Here is a 20359-nt window from a genome sequence, read left to right as displayed (position 1 = left end):
ACCATAGCAAATCTAATATTTAAATCCATTAAAAAAAATTATTTTTAGCGATTTAGAAAACTTAACGAAACTTTATTTTCTAAACTAAAAGTAATTGAACACTAATTTTGCTATATTAATTTAACTTAATTGAAATGCTATTAAATATAAAAAAAAATTTCTAATTTTTGGCAATTTAAAAAACTTAACGAAACTTTATTTTCTATACCAAAATTATTTCAAGGTAGATTTTTATATATTTATTGAACCTGCAATTTTACTAAATTAAATGAATATAAAAAATCATCTTAACATTTTTTTTTTGATTTAGAAAATAAACTTTCGTTAAGTTTTTTTATTCATACAAAAATAAAAAAATTTATAAATTTAAATAACAGCTTTTCTAGGTTCACAAAATATATAAAAATCTTACTTGAAATGCTATTGGTTTAGAAAATAAAGTTTCGTTAAGTTTTTTTAATCATCAATAATTACAGATTTGTTTTTGATTTACGTAGTATATTTTCCATGTTCTAAGAATATATTAAAATATTTCCTGAAATCATTTGGATTTCAAAAATAAAGTTTCGTTAAATTTATAATTCATCCAAAATGACAAAATATTCCTGATTTTAGCAGTTTTGGAATGTCAAACGATTATTTGAAAAGAACCCTTGAAATCTATTTCGTTCAAGAAATAAAGTTTCGTTAAGTTTTGTAAAATCCTTGTAGTTTTTAAATTTTTATATATTTCAAGAGTAAATTTTCATTAAATTCAGTATAACTGAATCTTAATCCGAATAAGCTCTAAAGCCCTAAAATTCAAGCTCTTTAACATTTTGTTGGAATTAGAATTGTTTTGAATAGTTTTGATATATTGGACAAATTTAAATATACATATTTCAATCTTAAAACAGTGGATTGTATTTTGAATTTTACCTTTTACTGGGGTTTAATTTATTATTTTATTTATTGTAAAATACAATTTAATTTGTCTTTTTCATAAATTTTAAATAACATTTTTATATCTAACGGTTTTTGCTTAATTCTCATAATTTTTCCCTTTTTTTAATAAAAACCAACACTGTTTACTTAACAAAGATAAATAAAGAGAGCCGGAGATAATAAACGAACAGAGTTGCATTTTCTTGGCTACTACAGCTTTGCTTAAAAAGGTATGAAATGGAACAACAGCAACACTAGTTAATAGAAGAAATCTTTTTTGACATTTTGCCGATGAAGAGCACAAGACAGAAGAAGAAAAAGACGTCTACTGCTGGTTGCAAAAGATTCAATAATTTCTGGCTTTTTCTCCACAAAAGGTTTTATAATATTGGAAAGAAAAGGCAAAACTAAAGAATTAAAAAAGTGTTTATTGTTAATAACTATATGGAAAAGCTTATAAAGTGTTTTAAATTAAGGCACTCTAACAAATTACAAGTGAACAAAAGATAAGAAAATCTCAAAAAAAAGATAGAAATCGAAAAGTGGAGAAGAAAAAAAAAAGTGAAAAACTAATGAACAAAAATATTTGATTAAAGAATTTAAGGCTAGAGGAGGAACAAAAAAATACATATTTAAATAAAAGAACACAAAAAACCAAATTGTGAAGGTGTTGAAAGCAAACAAGGAAAAAGTGAATGGGGGTACTTTAGCCAAAAAAAATCAAATAATACAACAACAACAAAATTAAGAAAATAGAAACAAATTATACAAAAATAATAAAAAAAAAACACCAGCAAGGGGCATGCACTACTCATGTACGAATGTCTACAATTCACAGAAAATATCATAGATTTTATGGCAAAATAGCAACAATTCTAATAATTGCAAAGATCAATCTACTTTAACAACAACAATAATAAGAACATTTAACATTATAACAACAACAGCAGCAACAAAACTATGGCCAATAATGTTGTGTCTACATCGCTGGCTGTAGCACCCTACATCAAACTGCCGTCTTGTATTCCGCCCAGCCATCAAAGCTACATTCAACAGTTGACGGTGGTGTGTGTTATAGACACCCAGTTGGGTGATCATTTAAAGGATCGCGAATGTGCTTTGGAAGAAATCCAGCAGGCGGTGCTGTCGGTGGGGGCGAATTTTCAAAGAGTTCAGGTAAGTTTTTTCATCCAAAATTAGACTATAAAAACATCAGCATTTAATTTGATTTAATTAACAAATTCTAGTTTCGTTAGGTTTCTTAAAGGGACCAAAGTATATTTTTCTTTTATATTTAAGTAGCAGCTTTGCTGTGGCAAATGAATTTATCTCATGTTTTAATTTTAAAGTCTTGGTTTAGAAATTAAAGTTTCGTTAAATTTTTTTTAATAAGCAAACATTGTAGATTTTAATAAAATTATAAAGAATGTAATCTTATTTATCTAACTGAGCAAAAATATTACTTTAATTAACTAGGTTCAATTTAAAAATTAAAGTTTCGTTAAGTTTTTAAAAATGGCGAAAAGATAAATGTTTTTATATTTAATTAGCATTTTAACTCATTTAACTAAATATAGCTAAATTAGCGTTCAATTACGTTTAGTTTAGAAAATAAAGTTTCGTTAAGTTTTTTAAATCGCCCAAAATGATTTTTTTTTATGGAATTAAATATTACATTTTCTGTGGTCACTGAATATATAAAAATCATCCTCAATATTCTTTTGGTTTAGAAAAAATAAGTTTCGTTAAGTTTTTTAAATGGTCAAAAATTATAAATTTTTTAAATTTAAATAGTATATTTACTGAGATTAATTAATATAACAAATTTAGTGTTCTATTATTTTTAGTTTAGAAAAAAAAAAGTTTCGTTAAGTTTTTTAAATAGCCCAAAATTATTTTTTTTATGGAATTAAATATTAGATTTTCTGTGGTCACTGAATATATAAAAATCATCCTTGAAATGTTGTTGGTTTAGAAAAAAAAGTTTCGTTAAGTTTTTTAAATGACCAAAAATGAGAACTATTTTTAAATTTAAGTAGAATTTAAACTAAGTTGAATTAATATACCAAAATTAGTGTTGAATTACCTTTAGTTTTGAAAATAAAGTTTCGTTAAGTTTTTTAAATCCCCAAAAAATTAAATTTTATTGTGGATTTAAATATTACATTTTTTGTGGTCACTGAATATATAAAAAATACTCCTTGAAATGGCCAAAAATTAGAACTTTTGTTAAATTTAAACAGCATTTAAACTAAATTAAATTAATATAGAAAAATTAGTTTCCAATTACTTTTAGTTTAGAAAATAAAGTTTCGTTAAGTTTTTTACATCTCCAAAAATTTGTTTTTTTTTATGGATTTAAATATTAGATTTTCTGTAGTCACTGAATATATAAAAATCTTCCTTGAAATGCTGTTGGTTTAGAAAAAAAACTTTCGTTAAGTTTTTTAAATGTCCAAAATTTAGAACTTTTTTTTAAATTTAAATAGCATTTTAACTAAGTTAAATGAATATAGAAAAATAACTTAATTTTTTTTTTTGGTTTAGAAAATAAACTTTCTTTAAGTTTTTTATATTCGTACAAAATTAGAAAATGTTATAGATTTAAATTGCAGCTCTTCTAGGTTCAATAAATATGTAAAAATCTCCCTGAAATGCTTTTGGTTTAGAAAATAAAGTTTCGTTAAGTTTTTTAAATATCCAAAAATAATAACTTTTTTTAAATTTAAATAGTACATTTACTAAGATTAATTAATATAGCAATATAAGTGTTGAATTACTTTTAGTTTAGAAAAAAAAGTTTCGTTAAGTTTTTTAAATCGTCAAAAATTAAATCTTGTTATGGATTTAAGTAATATATTTTCTATGGTCAATGAATATGTTAAAATCTGCCTTGAAAAGCTTTTGATTTAGAAAATAAAGTTTCGTTAAGTTTTTTTTTAATCATCAAAAATTTTTTTTTTTGGAATTAAATATTATATTTTCCATGTTCTAGGAATATATAAAAATCTTTATTGAAATCCTATTGGTTTCAAAAATAAAGTTTCGTTAAGTTTTTTAGATGGCCGTAATTTTGAATTTTTTATAGATTTCAAGAGCAAATTTTCTATGTCCAACGAATATTTATAAATCTTCTTTAAAATGATTTTGTTTTTAAAAATAAAAATTCGTTAAGTTTTAAAAATGGTCAAAATAAGAAAAAAATATATGTATTTCTTATATAATGGCTGTCAATATTAAATTGAATAAACAAATACTTCATTTAAATTGTATGGGTTTGAAAATAAATTTAAGTTTCATTCATAAAATTTCTATATTTCTAAAGAAAAGAAAAAAATCACTTACCCTGACAACCCCTCTCTAAATTTAGGACTTTGATCTTAAACCAAAAAAAAAAAATCTTATTACATCAATAACCAATTTAATTCAATTGATACATATTTCTTTCTTAAATTCTTCATTCAACAACATTTTCTAAATTGTCTTTATTTTTATTTTTTTGGCTCTTCTTTGCAGTTTGACAAATTAGATTTCGGTGAAACAAAAAAATTGGAAACATTTTACAATGCTGATGTCGCTGTCATCGATTTGAGTATACAGGCTCATCAAAGATCACTATCGTATCACTTGGGTGTACGTGAATCGTTCAATATGAAAGAGAATATACTGATCTACAATGATGTACACTCGAAGCAGACCTTAAGTTTAAAGGTAAGTTAGTGGCGAGACCATGAATGAATTTTGTTTATATTGTTTGCTTTGTAATTTGTTATTTTTATTGATTGTATTTCCGTTTTAAATTTTTATTTAATTGTGTTTTTATAAAGTGCATTTATTTATTCAAAACAAAATGTTATTATAGGTGAATGTGTTTCTAAATGTGTTTGTGTAAATGACACCTACTCTTTTGAAATTAATTTACATATTGTTGTTGATTTTGTTACAAATGAATTTGTTGTTTTGGTTTTATTATTGAATATACATAAATAAATTTTTAAATTTTGTTTTTAAACACAGAAGGGAGTAGTTCTATTACTCAGTATTAAATACATACTTTAATATTTTAACGAAACTTTAGTTTCAAAAGCCAAGCTGATAAAACAGACATTTGTTTAACTTAAATATATCAGTTAGTTTTTAATTCGAAATAAATGTTTTTGTTAATTTTTGAATAATAGTCGAATTTTGAAATTAGAAATTGATAAGAAAAATTCGTAAAATTTAGATTTTCCGTATTATTTAATAGACCTAGAAAATTTAGACATTTTGCGACATGTTCGAAAATTCGAACTTAATTTCGAAAATTTTATTTTTGTTCTAAAATATTATATTTTGATTAAATATTATGAAAATAAAAATATTTTCGAGATTTTGTTAATTTTTGCTTAATTTTCAAATTTCGAAATTAGAAAATCTCAACAATAATTCAACAAATTTAAGTTTTCTTTATTATTTTTAATAGACCTTGAAAATTTTGACATTTTGCGACATGTTCGAAAATTCGAATTTAATTTCGAAAATTTTATTTTTGCTCTAAAATATTCGAAAATTTTCAAAATTAGATATTTTCAACGAAAATTCGAAGTTAATTATTTATATTTTGCTTAACTATTGTTAAAATAAATTAATATGAGCGTTTTCGTTAAATCTTGCGCAATATTTCAATATTTAATTTCGAAATTAGTTTTTGAAAATTCGAAAATTTTAATTTTATTCTAAAATATTATATTTTGCATAAAAATTATTGGATGTATGACTTAAAAATACTAAATTTTAGCTTTTATTTTGAAACATTTGTACAATATCCATTTATCTAAAGTGGATTTCGAGCCAAAAGAACTGCTGCTCATCTTGTGATGCCAAAAACGAATCAAGCCAATATAGGATATGTCATTTAATTCAAAGTGAAGCGTATTCCAGAGTGAAGCGTTCTGCATCGATCGAAACAAATAGTAGTCGGACGGGGAAAGGTAGAACTTCCCAACTACTTCTTTCTAAAGACTTTTTAACAGGTATTACAACATGTGGCCGAGAGTTGTCATTATGGAATATTAAGGTTTCACGTCTGGCCGCATATTCTGGACGTTTTTCGGCCAATGCTCGCCTCAAACGAATCAGTTACGTTCGGTACAGGGTCCCTGTTATTGTCTGGCCGGACTTCAAAAGCTTATAATAGATAGGACCATTTTAGTCCCACCAACTACAGATCATTACTTTAGCTCCATGAATATTTGGCTTTGGTGTCGATTCGGCTGGTTGGCCTGGCTTCACATCGAAATGAATCCATTTTCCATCGACAGTAATGATTCGTTGCAAAAATGATTTTCTTTTATAGCGTTCAAGCAGCATTCCAGACATACAAAATTGTCTTTCACGGTCTCTCGACTTCAATTCGTATGGTATCCAATTTCCCAGCTTTTGGCTGGATTCTGCTGCTTGAGTAACTCCCAATGATTTTGTAAGCTCTTGTTGTGTTCGACAATAATCTTCAAGGAGTTATGCCTACAATTCTTGGTCTTCAAACGTTTTTGGTTGGTTTTGCGATTAAATACCTATTGAAAATAAAAACCATTTTTGATTTTTGTAAAAGTTGCTTAATATTCGAATTTCGAAATTTAAAAATTTAACAAATTTTTTTAAATTTTTAAATAAATTTTGAAAATTACGACATTTTCGAAAATTTGAACTTAATTTAGAAATTTTCAAACAAAAATTCGAAATTAAACATTTTCGAAAATTCTAATCTGCTTTCGAAAATTTTGGTTTTGTTTCAAAATGTTAAATTATGAAAATAAAAAGATTTTTATGATTTTGGTTCATTTTTGCGTAATATTCGAATTTCAAAATTAGTTAGACCCCTTTCACACTAGGCAATTTAGTTGCGCAAGTCTCTTGCCCAACAACAAAACAGCATGTAAAATTTTCTTCTCCTTAACCCGACATTACCTCTGGCGTCTAAAAACACAAGAGACTAGCGCAACTAAATTGCCGAGTGTGAAATGGGTCTTATTTTCAAAAAAAAATTCCCAAAATTTTCCTAAAATAATTTTTTTTTAAAATAAGTTTGACTCAGTTCAAATTGTTTTTAATTCCAAAAATTTTTGTTTTTGCAAAAATTTATAATTTTATTAAATCTTTTTTAATTTTAGTAATTTCTATTTAATATTTCTGTTAAATACATAATTATTAATTGTTACAATTAAAACTATTGTCTAAATATAATTTGATACATATACAAATCTTTAAGTAGTTTTTCTTTATCAGTCTTAAAATTCCTTCAAAATTCACTATTTCATAGTTAACAGCTCTGATAATCTCTAAAACAACAATACAATTGATAGTTGTTGTTGTTATTGTTAGTAGTTTTTTCGTTTGACATAACAACAATTATACTGTATTATTGTATAACAACAGTGTGTCCTATCTCTGCACACACAATTCCCCTCATACATAAACTCAAACACATGCACTCAAACATTTAACTTGAATTGTTGCTGTTTTTATGTATGACTACTTGTTGTTGTTTTATTTACACCGTTGTCTTAATTTTGACCCGCCATTAATAGAAGAAGAAGAAGATGAAATTGTAATTTACAAAATGTGCAAAAAAAAAAAAGCAGCGAAGTTGACGCCAATGTTCCTCATACATACTTAAACATGCACACGAACAGAACAACTAGAAGCAGATTTGAAGTCCTGGGGTCCAATTTTCAGGGAAATTTACATGTTCCAAAAAGTTGATATAAACGCTGCTGCAGAGAAAAAAATTAAAAGAAACAATTTACACGAAATGTCAAATACATAGTTTTTATTGTTGTTGTTTTTGGTGTGGGTTGCTTGCTTGCTGCATGTTTGTTTGTTTATTGGTTTGTTGTAGTTGTAAATTGTTTGGTTGTTGCTTTATCATTTTTTTTTTCGCCATTAAAACTGGTTTTGTTTACATTTTATTTTCAATTCTCTTGTTTCACCTCCCACTTGTCTGTCTGTCTTTTTTTTCTCTCTACTTTTGTTTCATTTTATACGTTCATTTCATTCATGTATTTATTTATTTTGATTTAGTTTTTTTTTCTTCTAGTTTTTTCATTTATTTGCGGTTTTTTGTTTTGCTCTTTATTTTTGGTTTTGTTTACATTACACATGGTATTTTTTAGTTGATTTTTTTATTGTTGTATTAATACATTTAATTGCTGTTTAATTTATCATTTTTGTTATTTAATTCTTTGTTTTTGTTGTTGTAGTAATTGGTAATTGGTAGTTGTTGTTTATTTAAGCCAGCCATAAATACATTTAGAAAATCATTGTTCTTTTAAAATTTTTTTTCTTTAATTAATTTTTTTGCTAACACACGTTTTTTGGAGGTAAATTTTTTGTTTATAATTTTTTAATAAACATTTAATTTGTTGTAGGTATTTGTAGGTATTTGCTTTTAAATTAACACACCAACAAAACATTATGATAAGTAAAATAATGAGTTTAATCAAATTTTTGTTTAATTTAGCTGTTTTCTTATTGTTAATAGGTACCCATGAAAATTAAGACATTTTGAGACATATTCGAAAATTCGAACTTAATTTCGAAAATTTTATTTTTGTTCTAAAATATTATAATTTGCTTAAATATTACAAAAAAAAAGATTTTTTTGTTTTGGTTCATTTTGGCATAATTATCGATTTTCGAAATTAGAAATTCTCAACAAAAGTTGCTAAAACTTACTTTTTCTTTAATATTTTCGATTGACATTGAAAATTAAGACATTTTGAGACATGTTCGAAAATTCGAACTTAATTTCGAAAATTTTATTTTTGTTCTAAAATATTATAATTTGCCTAAATATTTAAAAAATAACAAGATTTTTTTTGTTTTGTTTTATTTTGGCATAATTTTTGATTTTCGAAATTAGAAATTCCCAAGAAAAATAGCTAAAACTTACTTTTTCTTTATTATTTTTGATTAACATTGAAAATTAAGACATTTTAAGACATGTTCGAAAATTCGAACTTAATTTCGAAAATTTTATTTTTGTTCTAAAATATTATAATTTGCTTAAATATTACAAAAATAATAAGATTTTTTTGTTTTGGTTCATTTTGGCATAATTATCGATTTTCGAAATTAGAAATTCTCAACAAAAATTCCAAAAATTTACTTTTTCTTTATTTTTGATTTTCGAAATTAGAAATTCTCAACAAAAATTTATGTTTCTTTATTATTTTTGATTAACATTGAAAATTAAGACATTTTGAGACAATTTCGAAAATTCGAACTTAATTTCGAAAATTTTTTTTTTGTTTTAAATATTATAATTTGCCTAAATATTACAAAAATAAAAATATTTTTTTGTTTTGGTTCATTTTGGCATAATTATCGATTTTCGAAATTAGAAATTATCAACAAAAGTTGCTAAAACTTACGTTTTCTTTATTATTTTCGATTGACATTGAAAATTAAGACATTTTAAGACATGTTCGAAAATTCGAACTTAATTTCGAAAATTTTATTTTGTTCTAAAATATTATAATTTGCTTAAATATTACAAAAATAACAAGATTTTTTTGTTTTGGTTCATTTTGTCATAATTATCGATTTTCGAAATTAGAAATTCCTAAGAAAAATAGCTAAAACTTACTTTTTCTTTATTATTTTCGATTGAGATTGAATATTAAGACATGTTCGAAAATTCGAACTTAATTTCGAAAATTTTATTTTTGTTCTAAAATATTATAATTTGCTTAAATATCACAAAAATAACAAGATTTTTTTGTTTTGGTTCATTTTGGCATAATTTTCGATTTTCGAAATTAGAAATTCTCAACAAAAATTCCAAAAATTTACTTTTTCTTTATTTTTGATTTTTGAAATTAGAAATTCTCAACAAAAATTTATTTTTCTTTATTATTTTTGATTAACATTGAAAATTAAGACATTTTAAGACATGTTCGAAAATTCGAACTTAATTTCGAAAATTTTATTTTTGTTCTAAAATATTATAATTTGCTTAAATATTACAAAAATAACAAGATTTTTTTGTTTTGGTTCATTTTGGCATAATTATCGATTTTCGAAATTAGAAATTCTCAACAAAAATTCCAAAAATTTACTTTTTCTTTATTTTTGATTTTTTGATTTAGATTGAAAATTAAGAAAATTCGAACTTAATTTCGAAAATCAAATTATTGCTTAAATATTGTGGAAGCAATAAGTTTTTTTGTGTTTTCATTGATTATTGTATAATTTTGGAATTTCGAAATTAGAAATTCTCCACAAAAGTTGCAAAAACTTACTTTTTCTTTATTATTTTCGATTAACATTGAAAATAAAAACATTTTGATACATGTTCGAAAATTCGAACTTAGTTTCGAAATTCTAATTATTGTTTTAAAATATTGTATTTTGCTTAAATATTGTGAAAATAAAAAAAAAAATTGTGTTTTCATTGATTATTCGATAATTTTGGAATTTCGAAATTAGAAATTCTCAACAAAATTTTCAAAAATTTATTATTTCTTTATTATTTCTAGTTCAAATTGAATATATGTATGTCAATATTCAATTTGGAACATGTTCGAATTAATTTCGAAAATTCGAACCTAAATTCAAACAAAATTCTAATATTTTTTTTGGTTTAATATCAATTTGTCTTTGCAGCTTTCATTTCCCAACTATACATTTCTGTCGTACAAACTGAATACTGAATATGGTGTTTGTAATTTAACCAATTTCAACAAAGAGCTACCAGCTGATACAAAAATACCCACTTTACAGGCAAGAATTAGACGTTTGCTGCAAGATGTTGAAATACAATCCAAGTAAATAAACTTTTCTAAATTTCGTTACCATAATTTACTTAATTCTGTTTTTGTCCTTTTCTTTAACAGAGCCCACATGCGTGAAAAGTTTCTTATTGATCTGAGACAGGCCCGCGAAACCTTTGCCACCAACTCAAAGAAACTGCAAAGTATATTACATGAAATGCGCAAACGTTTAGACGATGCCCATGTCCTGTCGGGCGAAGTGGTACACAGTTTTATGTGTTCACTGCGTGATGTTCAGGACTATGATGCCATGGTGTGTTTGGTCAATGATTTGAAAAATATACCCAATACCCGTAAATATGTGGAAACGGGCAATATGAGCTTCCTGTATGCCTTTGCCTTAAATCGTCGCAACAAAAAGGGCGATCGTGAAAAGGCTTTAGAGTCTTCCCTAAAGGCTTTGGAAAAAAAAGAAAATGAATTTCCCGATATGTTGTGTTTATGCGGACGCATCTATAAAGATATATTTGTGGAATCTGATTACACCGATACTGTTAGTCTGCGTAATGCCATCAAATGGTATCGTCAAAGTTTCGAAGTACAACCCAATGAATATGCTGGCATTAATTTGGCCACATTGTTGGTCATCGATGGCAAAGAGTTTTCAAATACCGAGGAACTACAGCATATTGGCATGACTTTGAATAATTTGATTGGCAAAAAGGGTAGTTTGTCTTCGCTGACGGAGTACTGGGATGTGGCCACGTTCTTTGAGATTTCGGTGTTGGCCGAAGATTATGCTAAAGCTATTAAGGCGGCTGAATGTATGTTTAAGTTGAAACCTCCGAATTGGTATTTGAAATCGACCATTGGCAATATTAGTTTAATACATTGTTTTCGCAAGAAGGGCGATGATCATCAGCCCACCATAGAGGAGCAAATTTTTCAATTTTGGATGGATTTCTTTTTGGTGGCCACCGATAGCAGTGAAATAAGTAATATTCGGTTTCCAATATTGGTGAGTTTGGAAATAATGATTTTTTTTTGCATGTTTTTTAATTTATTTATTTTTTTTGCAACTTTTTTTTAGATCGTTGAACCCCAAAAAATCTATATGCCCAGTTATGTGAACATAAACATGGATGCCGAAGAGAAATCCATACAAATCATTAACGTTTGTTTGGCTCATGCCAAAAACGAATGTAAAAAAGTTCATGATTTTGTATTCACTGCCTCACAAATCAAATCGGTCAGTTTGTATAAAAGAGACGATCGTTGTGCCTATTTGTATGTGCATCACAATTCAGATGATTTTCAAATCTACTTCCCATCCACCGAGTGTCGTCAACGATTCTATGAATTGATATGGGAAATGGCTTCGGATCAGGATGTGTTTGTTAATCTCAATGAGGAAGAGCCACCACAAATAGAGGTATAATATTTGTTTTAAAGAAAATAAATTTAAATTTATTTTTATCCTTTATCCAACCATTTTAGTATGAGTATGATTATGATGATCAAAATCGTAAAATTGTATTGGGCAAGGGCACTTATGGAACTGTATATGCGGCCCGCGATAAACACACACAAGTAAGAATTGCCATAAAGGAAGTGCCGGAAAAGAATTCACAAGATGTGCAGCCCTTGCATGAGGAAATCAAATTGCATTCACAGCTAAGGCATCGTAATATTGTTAGGGTAGGTTGTTCTTGCATTCAACATTATTTTAAAGGTATTTTATTTCGAATTATTTATTTTTTTTAGTACATTGGCTCTTTGTCGGAGGATGGCTTCTTCAAAATCTTTATGGAACAGGTGCCGGGTGGTTCTCTGTCCGATTTGCTTGAAAAGAAATGGGGTCCTTTGAAGGACAACGAATCTACCATGGCATTTTATTCAAAACAAATTCTCGAAGGTCTCAAATATTTGCATGAACAGAAAATTGTCCATCGTGATATTAAGGGTGACAATGTGCTGGTCAACACCTACAGTGGTGTGGTGAAAATATCCGATTTTGGCACATCCAAACGTTTGGCTGGCATTAATCCCATGGTCTCTACATTTACCGGCACCTTACAGTACATGGCTCCCGAGGTTATAGACTTGGGTTTTCGTGGCTATGGACCGGCAGCTGATATTTGGTCATTTGGTTGCACCAATGTAGAAATGGCTACCGGTAAAAGACCTTTTATAGAGTTGGGTTCAGCTCAGGCGGCCATGTTTAAAGTGGGTTACTATAAAAAACATCCCACAATACCCGATGAATTGTCGCCGGCTGCTAAGAGTTTTATATTAAGATGTTTTGTTATACAGGAGTCGGACAGACCAACAGCGGCCCAGCTGTTGGAGGATCCATTTTTAACAGAGTGAGTCTTAAAGGGTTTCAATTGTTTAGAGATGAATGTTTTAATGTTTTATTTTGCTTTTTTCAGTAAACATCGTAAACTCAGGTTAGGTACACCTTCTAGTACAGACTTTAGTCGCAGTATATCGGTACCAGCTGATCGTTTAGTCAATCGGCCGAGATCTGGTAATACGCCAACGACACCGGAAATAGAGTGAGTAGAAAAATGAAAACTATTTGTTAAAGATTTAACATTTCATTTTCAAATGAAAAATTTTTGAATACAATTTTGAATTTTTAATTATTTTCGTGTTACGAAATTAAAATTTATTGAGAAAAAATCAATTAATATTGAAAATTTTGTAATTTTGAGACATTTTCGAAAATTCGAACTTAATTTCGAAAATTCGAACATAATTTCGAAAATTGAATTTTTATCTCCAAAAATTCTATTTTGCTTGTTTAATGTAAATATAAAAATATTTTAATGTTTGTCCGCCGTTTTCACAAAGTTTTCGAATTTCGAAATTCAAAATGTAGTAGAAAAATAAACACTATTTATTAAAGATATTCAAATCTTATAAATTAAATACATACATCCTTTAGACAAGTTAAAATTTAATTTTTTAATGAAAAATTTTTGAATTTTTAATTATTTTCGTATTTCGAAATTAAAATTTGTTGAAGAAAATATCAAAAAATTTACATTTTCTTATCTTTTTTCAATTAATATTGAAAATTTAGTAATTTTGAGACATTTTCGAAAATTCGAAATTAATTTCGAAAATTCGAACTTAATTTCGAAAATTTGATTTTATCTCAAAAAATTCTATTTTGCTTGTTTAATGTAAATATACAAATATTTTAATGTTTTTCCACCATTTTCACAAAGTTTTCGAAATTCAAAATGTAGTAGAAAAATAAACACTATTTATTAAAGATTTGAAAAATTTCTTTAAACTAATTAAAATTTTATTTTTTAATGAAAAATTTTCGAAATTTCGAATTTTTAATTAATTTTTTATTTCGAAATTAAAATTTGATGAGGAAATATCAACAAAATTACAGTTTTCTTTGTTATTTTCAATTAGTATTGAAAATTTAGTAATTTTGAGACATTTTCGAAAATTCGAACTTAATTTCGAAAATTCGAACATAATTTCGAAAATTTTATTTTTATCTCAAAAAATTATATTTTGCTTGTTTATTGTAAATATAAGAATATTTGAATGATTTTCCGCCGTTTTCACAAAATTTTCGAATTTCGAAATTCAAAATTTTTATTAAAGATTTGAATATTAAATACAAAATTTCTTTGAACTAATTAAAATTATTTTTTTAATGAAAAATGTTCGAAATTTCGAATTTTTAATTATTTTCGTGTTACGAAATTAAAATTTGTTGAAGAAAATATCAAAAAATTTACATTTTCTTTGTTATTTTCTATTAATATTGAAAATTTTGTAATTTTGAGACATTTTCGAAAATTCGAAATTAATTTCGAAAATTCGAACTTAATTTCGAAAATTGTTTTTTTATCTCAAAAAATTATTTTTTGCATGTTTATTGTAAATATAAGAATATTTGAATGATTTTCCGCCTTTTTCACAAAGTTTTCAAATTTCGAAATTCAAAATGTTTTTTAAAATTTTAAATTTTTACTAATAAAAAAAATTTTTAAATTCTCTTTTACTTTTCAGAGGCTTCCACAGCACTTCCGTGGACATTGAAAATCTACCCAGTCACCAATCGTTTACCATGGAAAGACGCAACTCTTCGGGCACTTTACTGTCGCCCGAAATCGAAGTATCCACACCCTCGCTACGCACTGGCGCCAGTTCAGAGACCAGTGAAACCAATGATTTCTATCATCTCAAAAAAGAATCTCAACGTCGCACCACTTTATCGAAAGTCCTAACGACGGATGAGTCGAAAATATGTGATCTGTGGCTGGAGAAACTAAACCCTGAACACAGCAACATAGTGACCTTAACAAAAAGTAAATTGCAAAAACTCTTGCACGGCATCAGAGAATACATAATGAACGAGAAGGAAAAACATTTAGAGGCGTGTATAAATAGTTTAAAGGAAGAATTAAACTATGATGCTGCCGCCTTGGATCATTTGCATTTGGCTTTGTATTCATTTCAAGATGCTGTCATCTCTGTGCTAAGAATGCACTCTATCAAACCTCATTGGATGTTTGCCCTGGATAATCTGGTTAAACAGGCGGTACAGGCTTGTGTTATGATTTTATCACCCGAACTGGGGGCCAATCTGTTGGGCAAAGAACTGTCATTGATCGATGATGAAAGTGTGCACAATCAACAGCAAACATCCACGGATAGCCAGGAGAAAATTGCCGCCTTTGATCCAAATCACATAGCCTGCAGTAATACGCCCGCCATGGAAGAGGATAGCAATAGTTTCTCCTCCACCGAATGTGTGCGCCTGCTCAGAGACATTAAGGAATCTAATCGCAAGTTTCATCATCAACATTTGGAACATCAAAAGCAAAGTTTAAAGGCTTTACAAAATATCAGCAAAGAATTGGCTCATTTCTATATGGGCCGCAAACGTACCAGACGCACCAAATACACAGCGTGCAATAAAAAGCCCAATCGCCAGCTAAAACGTCAATTTGCCCGCAGATCTGTTAGCAATGTTAGTTCGTATAATGGTGGCCTCGAAGAGGTCGACGAACAATTGGAGGAGTGGTTGACCCAACATGATATTGATGAAGTTTCCAAGACTATCATATTGAATGAGGGTTTTTCCTATGAGGATTTTATCTGCAATATGGAAAAGTTGGATTTAATGAGATTAGATTTAAGGTAAGTAGTGTTTGAGGTATTTATTTATTTTTGTTTAGGAAGACAGGAAAAACTTAATAATAATAAGAAGAATACACTAAAACATATAAATCTAAGTAAATTTCGTGTTACTCACAACATATACTCTATGTCAGGTCTTCGACATTAATGTTTGCATGACTCCCGAAGCGGTTTAGAAAATGCATTCGAATTTTGAATTTTGGCAAGTGGCTCTTACCCACTGGTAAGAGCCATTATCGATATAAGTGAGACTGACGGAGCCATCTACCACTAAAAGAGGGTGTTGAAAAAGATTCTGAAAGAAAATTCAGGTCCATCCACGCAAAATGATTAAGCTCTTCTTTGATTTTTAGCCAGATTTACTAAGTACGAAAATTCAAAACATTCAATTTGTCATAGAAAGTGTTAATATCGAACAAGAAGTCGAAATTCTACACACAGTTTGAAAAATCTTGATTTTTTTTACCAAATTAATTAATATTGAAAGTTCAAAACTTGTGTAATTGAAAATAATTTTTAAATTTATTTATTTCGAATATAGAAAACTTGTGTACAAATGAAGGAATGTTGAAAAATGTGTGTAACTTGTTTCTAATTAATTCGAACATAAAAAATAAATTCGAACATAAGTTCGAATTTTCGAAATTGTGTCAAAAAGTTGTATTTTGTTGTAAGAAGTGGAAATTCTGAAAACAATTTTCAAAATCAATAATTTTTACCAATTTAACTAATTTCGAAAATAAAAATTTTGACTTTCGAATTTAAAAAAAATTTTAAAATTTAGTTCGAATTTTCGAAATTGTATAAAAAAGTTGTAATTTCGTATAAGAAATAGAAATTCTAAACACATTTTGCAAGACCTTTTTTTACCAGATTTGAAAAATTTCCAAAATTAAATCTTGCAAAATATTTGAAAATTTTTTTAAAATTTTAATTTCGAATATTGAAAACCTGTTAAAATGAGACAAAATTTAACAATACTTTTATTTTAATGAAAATCTACAAGATTTTAATATATTTCGTACCTGAAAAATAAGTTCGAAATTGAGTTGGAATTTTCGAAATTAATTTCGAATTTTCGAAATTAATTTCGAATTTTCGAAAATGGCATAAAAAGTTGTAATTTTGATTAAGCATTTAATATAATATAAACAAATTACAAAATTTTTGAATAATTTCGAACATAAAATAAATTTGAAATTAAGTTCGAATTTTCGAAATTGTATAAAAAATTTGTTATTTCGTATAAGAAATAGAAATTCTAATTACATTTTGCAAGATCTTTATTTTTTTTTACTAGACTAGCAAATTACGAAATTCAAATCTGGCCAAACATTTTCAAAATTTTAATTTGAAATATCGAAAACCTATTTAAATCAGCGAAAATTTAACAATATTTTGATTTGAATGAAAAACTACAAATTTTAAATGTTTTTTGTACCTAAAAAAATAAGTTCGAAATTGGATGGTATTTTCGAAAATAATTTCGAATTTTTGAAAAGCCATAAAAAGTTGTAATTTCTCTGAAGCAGTTGAAATAGAATAAACAAATTACAAAATTTTCAATTTTTGAATAATTTCGAACATAAAATAAATTTGAAATTAAGTTTGAATTTTCGAAATTGTATAAAAAAGTTGTAATTTCATATAAGAAATAGAAATTCTAAACCCATTTTGTAAAATATTTTATTTTTTTTACCGATTAGCAAATTTCGAAATTCAAATCTGGCCAAACATTTTCAAAATTTCTTAAAATTTTTAATTTGAAATATCGAAATCCTATAAAAATGGGAGAAAACTTAAGAATATTTTGATTTTAATGAAAAACTGCAAGTATTAAATGTTTTTTGTACCTAAAGAATAAATTCGAAATTGTGTTGGTATTTTCGAAATTAATTTCGAATTTTCGAAAATGGCATAAAAAGTTGTAATTTTTATTGGTATAGTATAAACAAATTACAAAATTTAAAATTTTTGAAAAATTTCGAACTTAAAATAAATTTGAACTTAAGTTCGAATTTTCGAAATTGTATAAAAAAGTTGTTATTTCGTATAAGAAATAGAAATTCTAAACACATTTTGCAAGACCTTTATATTTTTTACTAGACTATCAAGTTACGAAATTCAAATCTGGGCAAACATTTTAAAAATTTCTTAAAATTTTTAATTTTAAATATCGAAAACCTATAAAAATGGGAGAAAACTTAAGAATATTTTTATTTTAATGAAAAACTGCAAGTTTTAAATGTTTTTTGTACCTAAAAAATAAATTCGAAATTGTGTTGGAATTTTCGAAATTAATTTCGAATTTTCGAAAATGGCATAAAAAGTTGTAATTTTTATTAAGCATTTAATATAATATAAACAAATTAAAAAATTTTAAATTTTTGAATAATTTCGAACTTAAATTAAAATTGAAATTAAGTTCGAATTTTCGAAATTGTGTAAAAATGCTGTAATTTCATATAAGAAATAGAAATTCTATACACATTTTGCAATACCTTTATTTTTTTATTAGACTAGCAAGTTACGAAATTCAAATCTGGGCAAACATTTTCAAAATTTCTTAAAATTTTTAATTTGAAATATCGAAAACCTTTTTAAATGAGAGTAAATTTAACAATATTTTGATTTTAATGAAAAACTAAAAATTTTAAATGTTTTTTTGTACCTAAAAAATAAGTTCGAAATTGAGTTTATATTTTCGAAATTAATTTCGAATTTTCGAAAATGGCATAAAAAGTTGTAATTTCTCTCAAGCAGTTGAAATAGTATAAACAAATTACAAAATTTTCAATATTTGAATAATTTCGAACTTAAAATAAATTTGAAATTAAGTTTGAGTTTTCGAAATTGTATAAAAAGTTGTAATTTCGTATAAGAAATAGAAATTCTAAACACATTTTGTAAAATATTTAATTTTTTTACCTGTTTTGCAAATTTCGAAATTCAAACATTTTCAAAATTTCTTAAAATTTTTAATTTGGAATATTTAACTGAGACCAAATTTAGAAATATTTATATTTTAATGAAAAACTGCAAGTTTTAAATGTTCGAAACGAGTTGAAATTGAGTTCTTATTTTCGAAATTATTTTAAAATTTTCGAAAACTGCATAAAAAGTGTAATTTCTCTTAGGCAGTTGAAATGTTTGTAGAAATTTCAAAATTTTTAAATCTTTTCGAACATTAAAATAAATTCGAAATTAAGTTCAAATTTTCTAAATTATTTTAGAACATTCAGAATTGTTCTAAAAAGTTAAGTATTTAGTGAAAATCGAAAATCAAGTGAACGTTTTTTAAAAGGTCCTTTTTTAGGTTTAAATTAACAGTTATATTTCATTACTAACCTGGTTTGTATATTTGCTAATCAAGAAACTAAACTGTTTTTGTTTAAGATTAAATCTCTAATTTCATTTATTTTTCTTTTTTTTCTCTTACAGATTGGGCATTGAAGTACGCCTGTGGTCGTTAATCACCCAAAAACGTTCAGAGAATTTAGCAACAACGGTTAATTTAACTGAGCGTCAGACAAATGCTTATGTTAATAATAACAACAATGTTGCTTTTAGCAGCTGCAATAGCACTAGCAACCCTAATAACAATAATAATTATAATAATTTCAATAATAATAACAATAATTCGGTGGCCTTAAATCATAAAAACACTCGCAGCTCTTTAAGACGCAATAGTAATAAACGTTGTGACAGTGAATATGATTCGTGTAGTGAATAAGTTTAAAAAAAGAAAAATATAAAACAAAGAAATTAAACAAACAATCAAAAAAGAGAAAAACTCATAAAAATTATTAACAATTTAATTAATTTTTAATGATGATGAAATTCATTCATTTTTAATTTACCCCAACGCACATTTAAACGTTGATATTCTTTTTTGAAAAAAATGCCTTTTTACATGTTTTTTTGTTAATTATTGTTAATATTTTTTCTAACAATATGGTTTTTATTATTATTGTATAATTTTTTTTATTATTATAATTATTATTTTTTGTAATTTTAATTTAATTTTTTTCTTTTTGTGAAAAAAGTTTTTATTAACAAACAACCGCCGCCCCGTCCTTATACCTGCCCTATTATTCATACCAATCCCCCTGCCCCCCAACTAAAACCCATTTAAATACACAAGTTGAACATTAATAATTTATTAAGATGAGAGAGTAAATAAAGAAAGCTAAGAGAAGAGAAGTGTTGAAGAAAAATAAAAATAAATCAATGGAGTTTTAATTTAAAAAATGGATTGGGGGTTGAACTTGATTATAAGTTACTCGGGTCTTACATTATGAACAGTGTTTTATATTTAGCATTTTTGAACATTGAGAATTTTATGCTCAAAAGTTTAATTTTTTTAAATTTTATAAAAATTTCAAACTTTAAAATTCGAAATTAATTTTGAATTTCTAAAATTGTTTTCTTGAGTTTAATTATTTCTTTAATTAATTTCGAAAATTCTCCAAAAATGATTTTTAATGTTTTCACATTTTCAAAAA

The 20359-nt window shown here is 26.0% G+C and overlaps 1 protein-coding gene across 1 annotated transcript; it reads left to right on the top strand.

Moving 5' to 3' along the window:
- The first annotated feature begins 1104 nt into the window (after positions 1-1104).
- Ask1 (apoptotic signal-regulating kinase 1) lies at positions 1105-20081 on the top strand. Its single transcript, XM_065499036.1, has 10 exons — positions 1105-2100; positions 4441-4635; positions 10570-10730; positions 10800-11694; positions 11767-12108; positions 12174-12374; positions 12441-13042; positions 13109-13234; positions 14721-15854; positions 19296-20081. The coding sequence occupies exons 1-10, from the start codon at positions 1885-1887 to the stop codon at positions 19585-19587; spliced, it is 4164 nt and encodes a 1387-aa protein (XP_065355108.1). The 5' UTR covers positions 1105-1884; the 3' UTR covers positions 19588-20081.
- Positions 20082-20359: the final 278 nt, after the last annotated feature.

Source organism: Calliphora vicina, chromosome 1 (assembly GCF_958450345.1).
Source record: "Calliphora vicina chromosome 1, idCalVici1.1, whole genome shotgun sequence".
Taxonomy (NCBI): Eukaryota; Metazoa; Arthropoda; class Insecta; order Diptera; family Calliphoridae; genus Calliphora; species Calliphora vicina.
The sequence above is the reverse complement of the archived record's forward strand: the minus strand, read 5'-3'. Positions and strand labels throughout refer to the sequence as shown.

Bases quoted from the DNA above. Each gene is read 5' to 3' on its own strand.
- Ask1 (XM_065499036.1), top strand. From the start codon at position 1,885: ATGGCCAATAATGTTGTGTCTACATCGCTGGCTGTAGCACCCTACATC. The intron at 4,636-10,569 runs GTAAGTTAGTGG...TTGTCTTTGCAG, and splicing joins AGCAGACCTTAAGTTTAAAG to CTTTCATTTCCCAACTATAC. The intron at 13,043-13,108 runs GTGAGTCTTAAA...TGCTTTTTTCAG, and splicing joins GAGGATCCATTTTTAACAGA to TAAACATCGTAAACTCAGGT.